This window comes from Trachemys scripta, chromosome 9, assembly GCF_013100865.1.
Source record: "Trachemys scripta elegans isolate TJP31775 chromosome 9, CAS_Tse_1.0, whole genome shotgun sequence".
NCBI lineage: Eukaryota > Metazoa > Chordata > Testudines > Emydidae > Trachemys > Trachemys scripta.
The window spans coordinates 63,071,122-63,091,448 of NC_048306.1; the positions used below are offsets into that span (position 1 = coordinate 63,071,122).

At 43.4% G+C, this 20,327-nt stretch overlaps 1 protein-coding gene across 2 annotated transcripts in view; it reads left to right on the top strand.

Annotated features, from left to right (window-relative positions):
• The first annotated feature begins 13,057 nt into the window (after positions 1-13,057).
• The window catches only part of CLSTN2 (calsyntenin 2), a 674,371-nt gene continuing 667,101 nt past the window's right edge, over positions 13,058-20,327 (top strand). Inside the window, exon 1 of one of the 2 annotated variants that reach the window (XM_034781547.1) lies at positions 13,058-13,327. In XM_034781547.1, the coding sequence (XP_034637438.1) occupies positions 13,261-13,327 (67 nt within the window). In that variant the 5' untranslated portion in view covers positions 13,058-13,260. The remainder of the gene's footprint in view (positions 13,328-20,327) is intronic. The other variant, XM_034781546.1, reaches the window with a different exon arrangement.

The window sequence follows — 20,327 nt, forward strand, 5'->3', positions numbered from 1 at the left end:
CACGGCTACCCCTCTGATGCAAGACACTGTGTTGCTTCTACCAGTAAATTGCACAAACTAGCTCTGTACCATGTAGCAGATAACTCACCAAAAAGCTATACAAACAGAATTACTACTTCTGCTTCATTAATCTTAAATATCAGTATATTTCTGTGAGAAGGGAAGCAGTTTAGGGGGATCCATCGGCTGATGGAATCTGTTCTATAGGCCCTATTAGGTTATTGTATAGTTTTTTAACTACAATGAAAAAAGCAAGACTATGGGCCACATGGTGACTTTTCAGTCACTGGCCATGCTAGTAGCAGAACTGCACTGCTTCAGTGGGACCTCCGATGGGCACAATGCCTCCTATAGCACAGGAAGAGCATGATTGCTGCAACACACTTTGAATGGATATGGCATATGTGCGCTCTCATGTGGGTCCCATGCAGTGAAGAAAGCAAGGCAATACCTTGCCTACTCCCTGTTCCTTCCATTCTTCTTGGGTTGCAAGTATTGTGCTTGTGCCCAGTTCCTAGGTAAGGAAGACTAATTGTACCCTTTCCCCTTTTGCACATGATGGGCAAAACCTAGCCAGTAGAGATGGCTGCATTTCTGATACCCAGTATCTTCAGATTATTCCTTAAACAAGTAGCATATTTAGATGGTGAAATTATGTATAAACCCAGATTCACAATTAGTTCCAAAAGTCAGGTAATTACAGACTTGGAAAATACTGCTGACACAGCATCCTAGAGATGTACTGTACGGCATAGAGTAAAAGCTTTGATGAACTGGCACAGAAATTGAATTGGTTTATCAGCTTGGGAATGACAAAATGGATAAAGATTCAGGAGCCAAAAGAGAGAGGGAAAAACAAGAAACTAAACGAGGAAATTGCAGAGGTCAAGAGCAGGGGCAGTGAGTTGTATGGGCCTGTGGTGGCCGGGCTCCAGCAAATTCGGGGCCCGGGGGGGGGGGGCCGCTCTACCAATGTTCGGGGCCAGGACTCTCCCCCGGCCCTGCCTGCCACCTCCACACGCCTCCCTGGAGCATCCCCCAGCCCTGCCTGCTGCCCCTGCACGCCTCCCCGAGCATCCTTGCCTGCCATTGGCAGAGGTTGGCTGCCCCATGCAGCTCCACGCTGCACTCCCTTGCTGGCTGCTGCCGGCTACTAGGGAGCGATGCCGGCAGCAGGCTGAGGTGGCTGCTGTGCCTGCAGAGGGGAGTTGGGGGCTTATCCTGGCTGGACCTCCTGAGCAGCAGCCTGGGGCAGTTTGGGTGAGTGTTGTGCCGGCAGGGAGAGGGCTGGGGGGAGTCCTCCTCTCTGGTCCCAGCCCCAAGGCAGCCTGCCTGCTGCACCCCAACCTCCTCATCCCCGGCCCAGCCTCACATCCCCTCCCGCACCCCAACCCTCTGTTCCAGCCCAGAGCCTGCACCCAGCACCCAACCCCGCTCCCAGAGCCCACACCCAAACTCCTCCTACACCCAGCACCCCACACCCTCTCCTGCACCCCAACCCTCTGTCCCAGCCAGAGCTGCCCCCAGCTCCCAAACCCCTCCCACACCCAGCACCCCAAACCTCCTCCCGCCCCCTCCTGCACCCCAACCCCTTGTCCCAGCCCAGAGCCTGCACCCAGCACCCCAAACCCCCTCCTGCACCTGTGCCCCGACCCAGCCCAGAGCCCACACCCAGCACCCAGAGCCCACACCCCTCCTGCACCCAAACTCCCTTCCAGAGCCTTAGGGAGGTGTGTGTGTGTGGGGGGGGGAAACTTGGATCTGTCCTGGGCACCACCAAAAATTATACAAACCTGCTGCCCCTGGTCAAGAGATTTGCAGATTTTCTGCATTTCACTTAGATCAAAGGGAGTTTTGCATAAGAGAGATCTGGCTTTGAGGAGGTACATTTATACAATAAGGTAGAAAAGAAAAGACCAAGATGTAACGCTGAATGTGGCCAAGTCTTAAAACAGCATTTCATCTTTTTATGCCAAAGGAGTTGTGTTTCTTTTGTTCAACTGAACTCTAATGCCAGTAGCTCTTTTGTGATGATAACCCTGGGCACAAGTCAACAGGAAAACTACTTGAAAATGCTCAGATTCTCATGCAAAATGATCAATTATAGACTCATGGTTATTCTCACTAGACCATAATAATTAGAGTTTTATAGGGAACCTAACACTAAAGAGATCTGGGCTGATCTCAGAATGATGAGGAGTTACTGCTAAAAGCACATGCAAATATCAGCCTTCATGAAATGTTTGCACTTGTCCGTGGCATTGTTGGAAGGCTCAATTTCACAAAGCATTACAGCATATGTAATAATTAAACTCAGAGGTGGCTGAGCATAGGAAGAAGTGGAATGAAGTGGTAGGGGCATAGTACTAAGAAGATGAAAGCAAAGACAGATATGTATAATAGGTTTTGTGTTTATATAAATATGGTATGTATAATTAAATATTGATTATTTAAGGTTTCTGAGAGGAAACTATTACCCAGGTTGTTTTTGCTGAGAGAATTACATCAACATTTTAGATTTTGCTTTCCTATGACACCTTATAACAACAGGAACAAAAGAAAAGAAAAGTTAATAGTGCAATCCCCCAGAAAAGACCTGTTCCAATTAAAATTCTGCTTTTGTCATCCAGCAGTTAATATAACTGGGAACTTCAAATTTAATCCTAGATTGTGAGCTAATTCACTGTCCTGATCAAATACATTTTTTGCCATAATGGTTTTATTCAATCTGAAGAAAAATTTACTATGGGGCTGTGAGGAGGGCCTGATTCAAAATTCAGTGAAGTCCAGGAAAAGACCCACTCATTGACCTAAGTGGGATTTGCTTTGGGTCTTTTAGTGCGCTAACCTTTCACATTTAGAGTCCTGGGCTGAAATCCCAACCCTACTGAAGTCAGTGGCAAAATTCCCATTGACTTCAGTGAGGCCAGGATCTCACTTCTGGACTCCAATCAGTTTTGGGTTGCATATGAAACAAAGGAAATTTCAATCCAATCCCCTGTTTTCTACATAACCAAACCTTCTCACTGACCACCTTTTTGCATGTTTCAACTAACAGTCAGGATATGGTCCAGTGCTTAGGTTGCTAACCTGAAGGTACATCTACACTGCACACTCCTTTTGGAGGCATGTGGCGTACATACACTACATGTCCTTCCCCCTCCCCTCCTCCCTAGCACGGGTCTAAATAGCAGTGTAGATGGTGAGGCAATGCTTAGGTGAGTAAAGACAGTCCTGAACCTTGTGAGTATGTACCTGGGAATGTGCCCTGCAGGCAGGGCCGGCTCCAGGGTTTTTGCCGCCCCAAGCGGAGGGGGGGGGGAAAAAAGCCACAATCGCGATCGGCGGCAGCTCCACCGCGCCACTTTCTTCTTCGGCGGCAATTCGGCGACAGGTCCTTCCCTCTGAGAGGGACCGAGGGACGCGCTGCTGAATTGCCGCCGAAGAGCCCGACGTGCTGCCCCTTCCCCTTGGCCGCCCCAAGTACCTGCTTGCTGGGCTGGTGCCTGGAGCCAGCCCTGCCTACAGCGCTCTCTACTTGCCCAAGCAGTGACTTTGCCATCTATGCTGCTATATTTAGTAGTGGAGTGTTCTGCTGCAGGAGTCTTTCTGTGCAGCAGAAAAGCTACAACCGCAGGGAGCTGCTGGATCATTTCCCCGTTGCCTCCCCCCATTCCCAGCCGTGAGTAGCTATACACTGCAGTGTGGACACAGTTTGTTTTTCACTGTGGTATGTAGCTACACGTACTCTACACACTGCCGCAAGACATGTGCAGCGTGGACATAGTCTTAGGAAATGGCCAGCTTCATGGATGGTGTGCTCCTCTGCAAATTCCCCAAGGCTGATAGAATTTTCCTGCAATATTACTCCTGTCCTTTTAAGGATCTTGCAAGCTACATTCTTTTCTAACATGCACCAAAGGACCACAGTGGACAACTATTTCTTCACCCCTAAAGATCTAACATCCACAGTCCCACAAGGAATATTGCTCTTGTTTAACATCCATGTACAATTATTAGGGAAACATCATAAACTTACATGGGCCTGAGGTCAGCAACCTGGTGGCAATATTTTCCACATGCGATGCAGAAAGTGAGGCCTCCTGGCAAAAGGAACTTGGATGATCAGTTGATTCAAACTGAACCCAACAAAGTCTGATCTGACATTACTTGGAAGAGGGAAATGCTTTGAGGAACTGGAGAACTCCACCACCTTGCCCTCAGACAATGGCATCTGCCCTCCATAGCTAGGACAGTTTGCAACCTTAGGTGTTGTGCTGGAATCAGTTGTCTAGGCACTCAAGCAGTGGCAGTCACCAAAAGTGTCACCTTCTAATTTCAGCTGGCAAGAAGCTTCTGCCTATCCTTTAAAGTGATGACATGGCCAGAGAAGTCCATGTATCTGTCACCTTCTGGCCAAAGTGTTGTAACTGACTCTACCAAAGTCTAGACAAAATGTTCACAAAGATGCTACTGGTACAGCACAGCTAAAAGTAAAAGAGTGGTCCATCTCATAATTTGATGAGCAGAAGAGAGCATAATATACTGCTGCTCAGTAACCTGCATTGACTTTCTGTTCCCTGTCTGACCCAATTCGAGGTTCTGGTGCTGACCTACAAACTTTTTAAAGAGGTAGGATCACAACATCTCAAGGACTGACTCATGCCCGTGGACCCACTATCACAGTGCTGCAGGCATCCAGCAGCTTACAATTAACCTAAGTGTAAAGAGACAAGAGGCCCAGTTGTAAACACAAGGGAGTTGGAAGAAGATCCTTATTCTAGAGCTGTGCCTTCTGTGAATATACTCCACCAGGAAGAATCTCGCCCTTGCCATCTTTGCATTATGCTGAAAAACTCATATCTTCAGTGAAGCATTCCCCAAAGGAAAAAAAACAGAAGAAAATTCAGCAACGTGCTCCAAAACAGAAGCCAGTTATTAAACCAAAGAGCAAGGTAGAGAATTGCCGGTTCCTTCCAGACAGCTGCCATTGTTTTTTTAACAACCTATACACAGTGCCTAGATGTCATAACAGGCATTTTAGAAATGCTGATGGATTTTACAACCTGGAAAAATAGGTATTATTTTTGGTTCACATTTTTGAAAATGGAAACATTGGGCTACAGGCAAAAAAGATTAATCAGTGCCCCATGTATTCATTCCTATTCTTTTATGTTGTGCCCATAAAATTTAGATCCAGTGTCAAAATGAAAATTCTTTTCTTCATTTGCTAGTTTCCTTGTGCTAGACTGACACTCATCAATGTCATGAAAAAAACCAACAAATTTGCACCTCTGATTTCTAATTAAATTATGTGAAAATGATGACTTAATGAAAGGCCCAACACAGATGACATCTTACAAAGATAATCAGCTCTTTGTCATTTTCAAGGCATCTCACCACTGAAAATGAAAAGGCAGGCAATCTAGCAGGTGATACCTCATATTGAAATCCATACTGAGAGTTTTATTTTTTAATTATGAATAAAAACAATTATATAGACTAAAGCAGTCACTAAGAAGTGTTCAGTAGACCATTTGGAAGGTATTTGCTTCCACTGCATTTTTGGGTAAAACACATGAACTCTTTGGCAATTAATAGCACCACTACATAACTCTACTGGGAAGAATACTTTCCATAGCTAAATTTTCAGGGGAATTTAGGTAGGTAGAATGTAATTATCCAAACAGATATTTGGCCAGAACATTGTATTCTTGTAGAACCTGCCATAGGATCTTTAATTAGCAATAGTTGTCAGGACTTCGGTGTCATAATTCATATAAAAGAAGGCACTTCCAGCAGCACAACCATAGTGGGTCATTAATGACTCATACCTTCTACTGAATCACCATCTCCATTTCCTGCAGCGCACACAGATGTTCCTTGAAGGTCTCCATCAAAGGAGAACAGACCTGATTCTCTCTTTATCTGATTAAGTGAGATTAAAATACAGCTGACATTGTTTTATTCAGTGATCTTGCTTCTAAAAAATAAGGGGTGTAATGAATTAAGGACCCACACTTCTCTTAAAATAAAAAATATAGCTACTTTAGGGGCACCCTTTGAAACTACTTCTTTTTGTTGCTCTGGCATCTGATGTCCTTGGCACAAGGTGTCACCTATTCCTAGCAAAGAGAGAAGGTATCAGCTTTGACCTGTGAAGATCTACTGACCCGGGAAAAGTACTTTAAAGCCCCTCCCGATAAACCACTTATGTGGGACTCAGTGCAAAGCACCTGTTTCTTCTGGTAAGATCCTGCAACTGGGGAAGATAAGGACAAGCACCCCAGCCCCACTCTCAAGACATGATCCAACTTGGAGGTTGATAGAAACAAGTGCCTGTCTCCTCAGGAAATCCCACAACCTGGGGTTTTGGGCAGAAGCTCTTTCAACAACCTAAACTAGGAGTACATGTCAGGTAGAAGCCCCCTCATCCGAACTGTCCCCGCAAAACATTCCCAGTCTGGTGAACAGAGGAGAAATAACCCTGTTTGTGCACATGCGCTTGTGCGCGCACACACTCACATTCCTCGCAGCTTGATGAACAGGGGGAAAACACTAGTGGCCTGCTAAAGAGATACATTGATGAGGTACCAGGGTGGAAAATCACAGAAAAAAATCACTGCGCAATCATCTTCAAGAGGCCTGGAAATGAGGGCTGGTTTCAAGAAAGAATAAACAGCAGATTTCAGTTTAAAAGCTCCCAAACCTCCTCTCTTTCCCATCAAGTGCCTCTGCTGCTATGGGAGTAGAGAGGAAACAGTGCTAGGTCTGACCCTGAGGATCTGGGATCTCTTTCTGAGCAGGGTACTTCTTCCAGCAAACAGGAAATTTGGAGTGTGTGGGGGGAGCTTATCCATGGATCCCCCAAGCTGGAAGTCTCTACAGGTGTTTTTTTCCTGCCCCCTCCGCCTCGCACTCCGCTGCCACTCTTTAAAGCTCAAATTTAGGAAAGCACATAAGTGCATGCTTATGTCCATCCTTAGTTAAGAAAACACCTAAGCATATCCTTAATTTTAAGCACATGCTTAAATATAGAGATGTGCTTTTCTGAATAGGGATGTTTCCTGAGCTAGGGCCTAAAGCAGCAGCAGCCTGTTTTCTATTTTCATCAACAAGTTGCCTAGAATAATTGGGTAAGTGCTTTTTGTTTGGAAATTGATATAATTAATTGATTGGTGCTGCCTTCTTCAAAAGCAAGAACAGTAATGGAAGAGGGCCTTCTTTCTAGATCCAGGAAGAAAAAATGGATTGGGGAAGACACAACATGAGGGCACAAAAAATAAAATTAATAACCAAAATAATGGCTGTTCTTCATTTCCAAGATTAATCTCAAAGTGGATAACAAGATGTGATCAACAATACCTGTTAAAATTAATGAGACTGTCAAAAGCAAAGAAACTCAACGTTAAGGCTGTGGTTGAAAATTTCAAAGCCAGGGACTTAGCCATCTTTCATTAATTTTAATAGGAGAGGTGTGGATTAAGTTCCCTGGTACACCTTCAGAAATTTCCTTAACTCAGAAAGTCGTTAATTCACACCATAAAATGAAGAACAAGTCCATGAAATATTTGCAGCCTTAACTTAAAATGTTTTAGCTATTTTGCTGTAAATTAGAGCTTACTGCTCTTTAAGCAGATACAGATTCTCCCTACCCCCAGTAGAGGTTCATCTTTTGTTTTAAAAATGTTTCCGGAAGATTATAAAATGTGTATTTATTCAGGTAGTTCATTAAATAATTGATCTTAAATAAAACAAGTTTTTTCTTGTCTTTAATAACACATTAGAAATTGCAGAATATATAGGAAGAAATGTTTATTTTATGCTCATTGCTCAAGCCAATGTCTGTCAGATTCTATTCGATAGCCATGTTATTTATTTATTAAAAGCTATTGACCCGGATAAATCTCTTGAGTCATTTATGCTCTACTACATGTAGCCATGTTCCTGGTGGTAGCACTGGCAGAGCACTACATCATTCTGTTCAGTTCCTCTAATATCCACTGCATATTTAAAAAGCATAGAGCGTAAGAGAAAATAATTTGGAAGATATTGGGCCTAATGCAGCCTGGTTGGAAGTAAGTGAAAATGAAGTCAATGCTATTGCGTCTGCTTATAGCAGAGGTGAATTGGGCTCACAGATAAAAAGCAAATGACTACATATGACTGGCAGGTACACTTTCTACCATATTGCTTGGGAGTAGTGGGGAAAGAGAGAAAATGATATTTCAATTTCTTCTAGAGGTGGATAATGATTGGTGCTATTATACAATTATTATAATAGATGTCAAATATTAAAATGGATACATCATAATGCTGTATTTTAAGCCTGTTTTCTTCCTTATAGGAACACCTACACTATGCAACATCTATTCTGTTTTCTATAGCAGTGGTGGGCAACCTGCGGCCCACAGGCCACACGTGGCCCGTCAGGGTAATCTGCTGGTGGGTCTCAAGACAGTTTGTTTACATTGACCGTTCACAGGCATGGTCGCTCACAGCTCCCAGTGGCTGCAGTTCACTGTTCCCAGCCTCCCATTGGCCGGGAATGGCGAACCACGGCCACTGGGAGCTGCGGGCAGCCCTGTCTGCAGATGGTCAATGTAAACAAACTGTCTCACAGCCCCCAGTGGATTACCCTGACAGGCCACAGGTTGTCCATCACTGTTCTATAGGCTCTTATACTGCCCTAATCACTGGAGTATCTGAGCACCTTCTCATAGTGCATTAAGCAATGTTGTCTAATATCTGTGATGTATGGATCGTTCTGTCTCTCATCTTCTCCCCAGATGGTCACATTTAGGTTGCTATGTTGCTTTTTTATTTTAAATTACATGCTGTTATTATTTAGTATTTATTTGTATTGTGCCTAAAAGCACCAGTCAGATCATGGTCCCCTTGAGCTAGATCCTGTATGAACACACAGCAATAGTCAGTCCGCCCAAGAAAGAGCAAGAAGCCAAAGACCTAGATTCTGCCATGAGCACTACTTGGCTACACCTCGATGGAGCTCATTGCAGCATCAGGCTCGCACCTGAGATGGAGGCATACACGTTTATTTATTGAAATATTGTATATTAAGGATGAAGTGGCTTTTTAAAATGTTGAGTTAAGGTTCTTTCTTACGGTTCCTTGTATTTTTAATGTTTGCCTTTTTTATTAGCAGAGTTCAAATCCTTAACTCCTTGCTAACAATATTTTGTGCTTGAATATATATACTATATATAAAGCCTGTTTAAATTGTCACTTATGGAAGTCTATTGTTGACTTTATTTACGAAAAATGATAATCATGATGTCTCAAACCTATAAGTATATAAGAGGATGGTAATAAAGAAAAGTTGATCTTGACCTTGGAGCCACCTAAATCTATACAGCAGACTCTCTATCCCTAAGGGCAAATCCCTTCCTCCAACATCTATCCTGAATCCGCTACTGGGGGAATTATGATAAAAATAAGCTTTAGATCTCCTGGCACAAATGGAGCTTTGTGACTGTCAAATATGTAGACCCGTGTCAATAATTACCAGTAAATGCAAGACTATGACCTTTTTCCCCTTATTTTATAATTTCCATTTCACCAGAGCAATAATATATGTTAGGCCAAAATTTTTGTTTTGTACTTCTCTGTGTGAGGGTTATTGCTCTTCTTGGGTGGTAAAAGGCATGTTGACTGCAGGAGCCTCAAATGGGAAATAATCCCTCAGAAATGACCTGCCTGGGAGCAAATCCTACATTTACATAAGATGATGGTTGTGACACAAACCAAGATAAGGAAAAAAAATTCAGAGTTCTAGCGGACACTCCTTAAATCATGCCATTATTAGATATAAGCATGCAGGTGTGAGTAAAAGACTTGTGGCAAAATTCTTTGCTGACTTACACCCTAGGAAAGGCTGTGGAAATTAATGAGGATGCCATGCTGCTGATCAGCACAAAATCTGGCTCCTAACGACAGTTTTAACTTTCAATTTCCATATTGGTGCCACCTCATTAACATTATTTAAATACATTTTTTTCATCAGGGAACACCTTGGCTTGCTATGCATGGAAGTAATGTATATGAGAGCTGTCACAACAGATCATAGGACTCATAGTCTTTAATGTAAGTAGATCATTAGCATCAGGTAAATGGGAAGAACAGTTTTGAGGCTAAGGCACCAGATGTGGGTTCAATTTTTAGGTCTGCCACAGCCTTCCTTATGTAGCCTTGGACAAGTCACTTAATATGTACTTCAGATCCCCATCTGTTAAGTTTGTTTGTATAGGGGCTGTGTCCTACCGTGCATTTGTGCAGTGCTTACAACAATAGGGCCCATCTCTTGGTTAGGTCTCTATATACTACTGTAACATAAACAACAACCAAGGTAAATACACATTAAGGCTTTTTTTTAAAATAAGTTTTTTTCAGTGATACTTTCCTCACAGTTTATCTGATTCATTAGGTGAAACAAAACAAAGGGTATTTAGATATATATTCATTTTGTAGCTCTTTATCCAAAAATCATATTCATATTATTTGGAAAAAATGGAATATTTACATTAGACTTCTTGTGATGCTCCTTGCAGCATAAATCTATGTTTTTAGTTTGTAGGTCATTGACCCTGTACATGTTATCTGTTCCTTCTGTGCCTTTGTAGTCTGAGTCAGTTTGACTACTGAAAATGCACATGTGGGGGGACATTTTCAGGAAGATACACAGAGATTTGCCATGTGATTCCCATTAATGTTAACAGGTATCACACAGATAAACCTCTCTGCATCACACTTATATTTACTTCTAAGGGATGGATGGATGAGTGATAAGCACTACAGTGCATCTTTTAAAAATCAGCAACAGTGTATATGGCTGATTTTACAAGATAGGGATTGATGTGCTCCCAGTTGGGTATCAGAAAGCATGATCAAGTCTTATAGCATGTACTAAAAGCCCTTATGATGTGTTTGTAGGAAAACCTTACTATGCATACAGAACAGTCTATTTTGAAACAGTTAACACTTCAGGGACTAAGGGGTTTACTCCAACCTAATAGTAGTAGAGTGGCTTACCACAGCCTAATTCCCTGCCATAGTTCTTTTTTTCAATAAAAGATGAGAGACAAATAAATATTGGTAAAAATGAATTTTCCCTAGACCCAGGTCTTTCCTGTCAAATTACTTTACTGCTTTTTTCCCCCTTAAATCATCTTTCCTTTTTCTACCCCCACAATGGAGATTAGAAGGAAACAGTTGCCCTAACTCACTAGATATAATAGCCAAAGGCAGCAGTAGAATAACAGTTCATCCCATATCTGTATCAATAGTTTAGGAAAGGTTTGTGTGGGATGGAATGGAATGGTGAAGTGTGTGGTTCTATCTTCTCCTGATAAGCAGTAGGTTCTGTAGTGGAAGGTTTCAACCAAGGATGTGGAACCCTCCTGTACTCTATCTTCTTGGATGTGCAGGAATAGGAGGAGGAAGGGGAAGGAGAAAAGGGTTTGGAATACTGTATTCTATCTAGTGAAGGAATCAAGTTGTCATAGAGGGTTGGGTTTTTTTTGTGTGGGGAGGGAGGGATGAAAGAAGGGACAAAGAACCTCCCCCCCCATAGCATGAGAACCCTCCACCCTATATCCCTAGGCCCCATATTTTCCCCATCCTCATCTCATAAATCACCCTGTCTTCTCCCAAGCCCCTGCTTCTTCCCTCCTATGTTGCCTCTCCCCCTACTTTCCAGCTTCTCTCCCCTTGTCATCCTGTTTTCCCCCAAACACTCCTCTTTCTGACCAGGTCCATTCCCATTTTATCTCGTTCTTTCCTCCTCTGTAACTCCATTCTCCCTCTCTTCCCTGAAAGCAGCCCAGAGGCTGATTCTACAGCCCAGTGGTTGTGGCGGAGCTGTTGGAGTCTTAGGTTCAAGTAGCTTCCCAGCTATTCTCTCCCATTCCATCAGTGTCCCTTGGCTATTCTAGAGCAGGTCTCATTCCCTGAAAGCAGCCCAGTTATCCCACCCCCAAATCTCACATTTTATTTCCATACCCAGCTATCCCTCACTATTTATTTACTCCTGCAGGATCCCCTGTTGGTCTCTGACTTCTTATACTGCTCTAGCCCCTAGGTCTCTTCATCCATGATGGTCCTCCTTGTTCTGTGACATGAAATCCCACTTTTGTTTCTTGATCCCCTACCAGATGTGCTCTGGGTCCCCACTCTTCCCTCTTTGCTCTGCCTCTCAGATCTCCTTGTCCCCACTCCTCTTTCTTGCTTCTGTAGCTCCCTTTCCACAAGATCCCCATGTCTCTCCCTCCCCTGTTCTTCCCTGAGGGGAGTAGGGGTAGGAAGGGAAGAGCTGGGAAGGCTTTTATATCCTTTGTTCCTGTGTGTGTGTGTGTGTGGGGAAGATGGGAAGAGAATAAGGTAGGGGAGGAGAGTGGGACAGGTTTGGACTCCTCCCACTCTCTATTTTATCCTCTGTCCCATCCTTGTACGGGCGTCTGGGTGTCGAGAGGGGCTTGGACTGGAGCCCTCGTCTATCCGTTTTACCCCCTACTCTGCTTCTCGTGTGTGTGTGTGTGTGTGTGTGTGTGTGTGTGTGTGTAAAGGGCACAGGTGCGAAGGGTTCCGCCTCTGCTGCACTCTGTTCCATTCCCCAGATGTGTCTGCCTTTGGAACCCCACTCCTCTCTCTGCTCCAGCCCCAAGCCTCTTAACCTGGGGGCTGGTGATGGAAGTGGCAGGGGGAGTCTGGAACCCTGCTGCTCTCTCTACTTGAGCCCCAGACCGGTTCTCCTGGCGGCTGATGGTGGAAGTGGCAAGGGGAGTCTGGAACCCTGCTGCTCTCTCTGTTCCAGCTCCCGATGTGGGTAAGCGCGCGGAAGGGTGGACCCCGGCTGTCTCTGCGCTTCTGCTCCGGCTCTCCCCTCCGCTGTGTGTGTGCAGGGCTCCGGGCTAGAACGTGGCCCTCTCACCCTGTGCTGTTCTCGCTCGCTCTCTGCTCATGAATATTCATGAATCTCCTCCCTGTGACGTGGCAGCAGTCCCGGGGTGAAAGCTGGCGCTGCTCTGGTCCTGCCAGTGAGGCTGTGAATGACTGAGCAGCAAGCGAGGAAGCAGCCGCCGCCGCCGCAGCAGCCCACCACCCCCAGCACTGCTCGCACCTGGAGGCGGCTCACGGGAGAGGCGGGCGGAAGGAGCCGAGGGGAGCCCCCAGCAGCCCAGCGTTTGGTGGCGCTCACGTCTTGGCAGGAACCGAGAGTCCCCACCTGCCTGGAGCAGCCCGGAGATGCTGAGGCTGCGCTGGGAGTCGGCGCTGCTCCTGCTGGGGGTCGGGAGCCTCCTGGCCGCTAAAGGTGGGTAGCGCGGCGAAGTTTCCCGGCAGCCTGCCGGGGCTGGGGGATGCCCTGGCGGCCGCGCGCGGGGAAGGTGACACTTGGCTGCCCTGACCTCCGTGCCTGCGGCGTGGGGATCGCCCAGGATCCGGCAAAAAGCGGACACAAGTTTGGGGGCTCGCGGCGGCAGCCAGGCGTGCCGGGAGAGAGAGCCCGGTACAGCTGGGCGGGTCGCCCTCCTGCTCGAAGGAGCTCAGGTCGCTAGGGTGGCTCGGAGGGGAGCAGCTGGGCTAGTAATGCCGCGCACATGTCCCCCTCCCCCCCAGAAAAATCCTCACGTTGCTTGTGCATGGTGTGAAGTCAGTGCGGGTGTGGGGAGCGACCCACCGCCGAGGGGACGCCGCGGAAAGTTGGAGACATAAGGAGCCGCTGGGGCGCTGGGCTTGGCTTAGCCTGGGGTGGGCGGGGGGTGTTCACCGGCTCCCCAGCATGTGCTCTCCAGGAAGAGTCTGGCGGCTCGGGTCGTTTGCTCCAAGGGGAGAGGTCGGAGACCAAGCCACTAGCCCGGGAGCCAGACCGGAGCAAAAAGCTTACTCACTTGACTGAGCTACCCACCGCCTGCTTACCGTGAATCCCGAGTGAGTGGGGCTGGCGTTACACGGTACCGGGGGAAGGACAGGTTGCTGGGTGCGCAGGAGAGCTGGGACAATTTTTGAATAACTTGTTGACGCCAACTTTTTTTTTTTTTGACAAGATAAACATCCATGGGGGTGGAGGGGGAGTGTGTGAGAGGGAGGAAGTGACAAATGAAAGGATGTCAGGCTGATTTCTGCTGAGATTTACCGCGACTTTCTGATTACCGTTCCAGTTTGGAGATCACGATTGCATCTATTAGCTAAAAAGACAAAGTCGTATTGAGGGATCTCAAATACGTCGGGATGTCTCCTGGTTCAAAGTAAACAAACTGTCAGGGCTGACTGGGACACTGAAAGGAAAGAGTGTGTTTTGGGGTGTGTGTGGGGAAGGTAGTAACAATTACTTCTTTTGGGAAGCTGTCTAGCATCAAATCGCTGGGACCACCCCAAATTAACTCGGTCTGCTCCCTCTTTTTATCCCGTTGTTATAATTAAATATAGATTGTGGGAGGCTTATTTAGATTTATCCTTCAATAACCTCAGCTTTTATGTTGGTTTGGCAACCGTTTGCTGCTGCTCATTTGACACTTATGGATTGTTTTGGCCCATTAAAAATAATCTGATTTTTCTTCCTGACATGGTTCTCTTGCAGTTCTGCTTCTTTTCACTCTTACAAAGAGATTCAGAACAGAAGTTTTGAGGTCTTTAGCTTTAGTTTACTTTCAGATCATTTAAAAGTGATTTAATTACTGTATTCGTGTCAGAAATCCTGTTATTTGTATTATTTTTGTGGGGGGTTCTTCAGTTGTTATTTAGCCACCTGACTCAGGTAAATTTCAAGGAACATTGTATTCAATATGGAACTAATTCTTTCTGGAAAAAGATTCAGATTGCTTGGGGAAAAAGTGTAAATGATTCTCTCAATATACAGAAATAGAGGCGCCCGAAGGAACTTAGTACATATAAAGGGACTTGCTACTTCTATTTCATATTCAATATATGTATTTGTGAAGTTTGATAATCAATAAGGGGATATATTTTAATGCAAGGATATATCTCCCTTCTTCTCTTTACCTACTTAGCATAAACTTTAAGATAACTACCACTTGTTGTAGATCTTTTCTTCTGGCAAATATGCCAGCTTTTGTTTCTTCTTGGGCGTCTTTTACAATGTTGTAGCCAGTTCAACAGACTGGCATATCTGAATTCTATATTTCTGTCAAGAGTTCTACTTTCCATTTAACCACTGGAGGGCTGCAAAGAGCACTTTTGGACTGCAATAATTAAAAAAAAAATTGATGTTTAATACTTGATTAAAAATACTAATGACACTTTTTTGTCATGGCCTGCATTGTCCTCTACTACTTTGCATCCAGACTTGTATTTAAAATCTGATATAATCTGTGGGTAAAATACCAGACAGTAAAGTGTCATATAGTCACATGTAATGCATCTAGTATCTGATATACTTCTCTCTTTAGACTCTGGTTTTCATTTCCATCAATAAAGAGGAGAAAGATAAAGGTTGTGTGGATGAGAAAGAAGAAAGCACCATGAATTCATATTTCTATACATGAGGAGGATTTGGAGTCAAAAGGCAGTTATGTGCACATAGTTGAAAGGCTTGTTAGTGCTTCAAACTTAAAGCTATTTGGTAGCTTGAAGCTGAATGCTTTCTTGTTTGAGGCACTAGTAAGATGTCATGTACTTTGTACGCAGCTTGTATGCCTTTTGTGATTGTGCATCTTGCTGTAGGGGGTAGCACAGACAATCTATGACCATTATTCAGAGTTTCTCCATAGCTCAACTATTCTATTGGCACAGTGCCCACATTTTTAGATTAAAACACAGAAGGTTTTGAGATGAGAGAGGAGATCATTGAAATCAGCAGCCCTTTTCCTGTTCATTCAATAAGACTAATGGATGCTACTTTTTGGGTTATTTGGAGCTGCATGCATACAGTTGAGTTGTTGCTAAATTCTCCACAGTGTCTGGAAGATGCAGGATCTGTTCCCTAATCTGTGAAGCCTTCAAATGTTAGCACTTAGTGCCTAGGAAGGGTCTTTCAGTACATTTTAACACACAGGCACACAAGTAGGAACAAATAAAAATCAAATGCCATTTCACTTCCTCCCTCTGCCCCCCACAAATCTGTGCATAAGGCAGATCATTAAAATTATTTATCTAATTTTAATATTTGGTTGTTGAAATGCTCAGTCAATCTTAATAAAAGATCCAGAATATCTTGTGGGATCTCACCAGTTGCACTGTTGGAATCCAACTCTTATTTGGAATCTTTGAGCAACATAAACACCACTTTAATCCTATTTTAAGTACAGCAGCAAGCATCTCAGTTATCTAAATAACTAGGGGAACATCTGATACAAAATTTAATTAGTTATATGTGCAAAACTTGTTGCCTTAGTCATACAGGACACTTCCAAATCAATGGAACATTGAGTCCCACTTGGCAAATGCATTATGTGGCTACATCTGATATGACTGCCAGCAACATGAAAACAGCAAAACCAAAGGGACAGATACTTCATATTTTGCTTCCAACAAAGGCATAAGCCTGAACTCTCCCCCCCACCTCCCCAACAAAAATGTTTGAGAATTTCATAGGAAGATCTAATATGCTAGATATCTAAGATATCTAAATACTAAGATGAATGAACTTGAGTTCCTGGTATTAAATGAGGATATTCATATAATAAGCACCACAGAAACTTGGTGGAATGATGATGATAAATGGGGCATGGTACACAATATATAGAAATGTCAGAGTATGCTCCTGCTGGGAGGAGGGGGAGGGCGTAGCACTATAGGTGAAAGAAAGCATAGAGTCAAATATTATACACATCTTAAATGATTCAGATTGTACTCCAGAATCTCTATAGATAGACACTCCATGTTTGAATATTAAGAATATAGGAGAAGGAATATACTACCGACCACCTGATCAAGATGGTGATTGTGTAATGCTCAGGGATATTAGCAAGGTTACAAAAACAGACAACCCAATAATGGGGATTTCAACCATCCCCATATTAACTGGGAACATGTCACCTCAGGATGGGATGCAGAGATAAAATATCTAGACATCATAAATGGATCATCTTGGATCAGCTAGTGTTGGAACTCACAAGGGAAGAGGCAATTCTTGATTTAACCTAAATGGAGCACAGGATCTGGTTCAAGAGATGAATATAGTTGAACTGCTCAGTAGTAGTGACCATAACATAATTAAATTTAACGTTCTTATAGGGAGGAAAATACCAAAGAAACCTACCACAGTAGCATTAACTTCAAAAAGGAGGACTACACAAAAATGAGGAAGCTAGTTATACGGAAATTAAAAGGAACAGTCACAAGAGTGAAATGTCTGCAAGCTGTATGGAAACTCTAAAATCATGGTAATAGAGGCTCAATTTAAAAAAAAACAAAACAGTAAGAGGACCAAAAAACCACCACTATGGCTAAACAACAGAGTAGAAGAAGTGGTTAGAGGCAAAATGATTCCTTTAAAAATTGGAAGTCCAATCCTATTGAGGAAAATAGAAAGGCACACAAACTCTGGTAAGTAAAGTGTAAAGGCAAGTCTAAATAGAATTTGAAGAGTAACTAGAAACTAACAGCAAAAATAATTTTAAGTACATCAGAAGCAGGAAGCCTGCCAAACAGTCATTGAAACCACCAGATGATCAAGGTGCTAATGGAGCTCCCGAGGAAGACAAGGCTGTTTCAGAGAAGCTAAATGAATTCTTTGCATCAATCTTCACTGCAGAGGATGTGAGGGAGTTTTCCACACCTGAGCCATTCTTTTTAGGTGATAAATATGAGGAACTGTCCCAGGTTGAGGTGTCAGCGGAGGAGGTTTTGGAACAAATTGATAAATTAAGCAGTAATAAGTCACCAGGACCAGATGCTATTCACCCAATAGTTCTGAAGGAACTCAAATATGAAATTGCAGAACTAGTACCTGTGGTGTGTAACCTATTGCTTAAATCAGCCTCTGTAGCAGATGACTGAAGCATAGCTAATGTGATGCTGATTTTTAAAAAAGGCTCCAGAGGCGATCTTGGCAATTACAGGCTGGTAAGCCTAAATTCAGTACCAGACAATTTGGTTGAAATGACAGTAAAGAGCAGAATTATCAGACCACATAGATGAACATGATATGCTGGGGAAGAGTCCACATGGGAAAGGGAAATTATGCCTCACCAATCTACTAGAATCTTTTGAGGTGGGTCAGCAAGCATGTGGACAAAAATGAGCCAGTGGATATAGGTTGCTGGGACTTTTTGAAAGCCTTTGACAAGGTCCCACTCCAAAGGCTCTTAAGCAAAGTAAGCTGTTATGGGATTGGAAGGAAGGTCCTCTCATGGATCAGTAACTGCTTAAATGATAGGAAACAAAGGGTAGGAATAAATTGTCGGTTTTCCTAGTGGAGAGAGGTAAACAGCAATGTCCTCCAGAGGTCTGTACTGGGACCGGTCAGGTTCAATATATTCATAAATGATCTGGAAAAGGGGGCAAATAGTGAGGTGGTGAAGTTTGCAAATGATACAAAACTACTCAAGATAGTTAAGTCCAAAGCAGACTGTGAAGAGTTACAAAGGGATCTCACAAAATTGGGTGAATGGGCAACGGAATGGTAGATGAAATTCCATGTTGAAGTGCAAAGTAATGCACATGGCAAAATATGATCCCAACTATACATATTAAGTATTGGTGTCTAAAGTAACTGTTTTCACTCAAGAAAGAATCTTGGAGTCATTATGGCTAGTTCCCTGAAAGCATTTGCTCTATGTGCAGCAGCAGTCAGGGACACAACTTCATGCTCTTGGTGTCCCATAACTTCTGACTGCCAGAAACTGAGACTGGACGACAGGGGTTGGATCACTTGGTAATTTTCATGTTCTGGCCATTTCCTTTGAAGCATCTGGCACTGGCCACTGCTGGTAGACAGGATACTGGGCTAGATGGACCATTGGTCTGACCCAGTATGGTCGTTCTTGTGCTCTTATTCTAATTTCTGAATTAGTCAATATTTGTACAGTGCTATGAATATGTTGACGTGATTATTTAGAAACTGTGGGTTCTACACAACTCTAGATGTTATTGTACTAGGTAATGGTGAAACTTTCTCTTACCATACAAATTCAAAGTACAAATGCATATGCAAAACAGAAACATTCTTTCTTTTTCTCCATCCAAAGTACATTTAGAAGCAGCATTGGTACAGCGATTAACTCAGAGGCCTGGGAATCAACCAAGCTTGGTTCTATTCCTGATGTTGCCATTGATTTGCCTAGGGCAAGTCATATAAATGTTCCTTGCCTCCTTTTCTCCATCAGTAAAATAGGGATAAGAATATTTTATAAAGCAAATTGAGATCTCTGGAGGAAAAGGTGGCTATAAAAGCAAATTTATATGTCAAAGATTAAAAAATGTGTATAATTCAGATACCGTGTATGTTAGGATAGTGAAATGATTGAGAATTCTCAGAAAACAAATCATAGTATTTGATGCTACTTCCATTGTTTAGATATTTCAATATAAATGGCTCTTATGACAGCATTTAATTTCGTATGATATAGAAGGAGTTAATTTCTCTGAGCCTGGTTAGATTTGATGCTGCTTATCCTGATTCAGTTTACATGATACCCATTTCATACCTATATCATTCCTATTGCATACATTGGAAGATAATCACAGCCAAGAACCAGTGCTTCATGCTTTTGTTCAAGCCTTTCAAAGCACTTTACAAACATATACTAGGAATGAAGTATTGCTGTACCCGGTCAAGTGTGCTCTCCCTCCTGTCACCAGCCATTGTTGGTTGGTGTTGAATGCAGCGTGGGATCACAGCCTTGCCTTTCTTGTAATGGCGTTCCTCATGGGAGTACAAGGAAAATATTTATAGCCTGGAGAACAGCTCCTTGTCGCCTATCTCTAAATTACACGCTTGAACCTTAGTAGACTGGTTTCAGTCTTGCTTTCATCACTTTTTAAAGATCAGCTACTTGCCCCTCTGCCGAAAAGCATGGAAGTTGCATGGCAGTTGTCAGAGACAATGTCACCTTGTTTTGGTTGTTTACTGTCAGAGAAACACTTAGCTGGAAAAAAATTTATCAATGGTTAATTCTCCCTCACAACCATTAGACACTGGAATCAAAGCAGAATGGGGAAACTGGCTCTAAGCATGTATAGCTGGTAAAGAGTAAAAACACTTTGCCCTATGTTAGGACTACATCTAATTGCCTGCTTCCTAGTTTCTGCAAAAAAATAAGATTCATAGTTGGTTACTGAACACCGGAGAACATATTTGATAAGAAATATTAGAGAAATCTATCCTTAATGCAGCTGACAAATTTATCTTG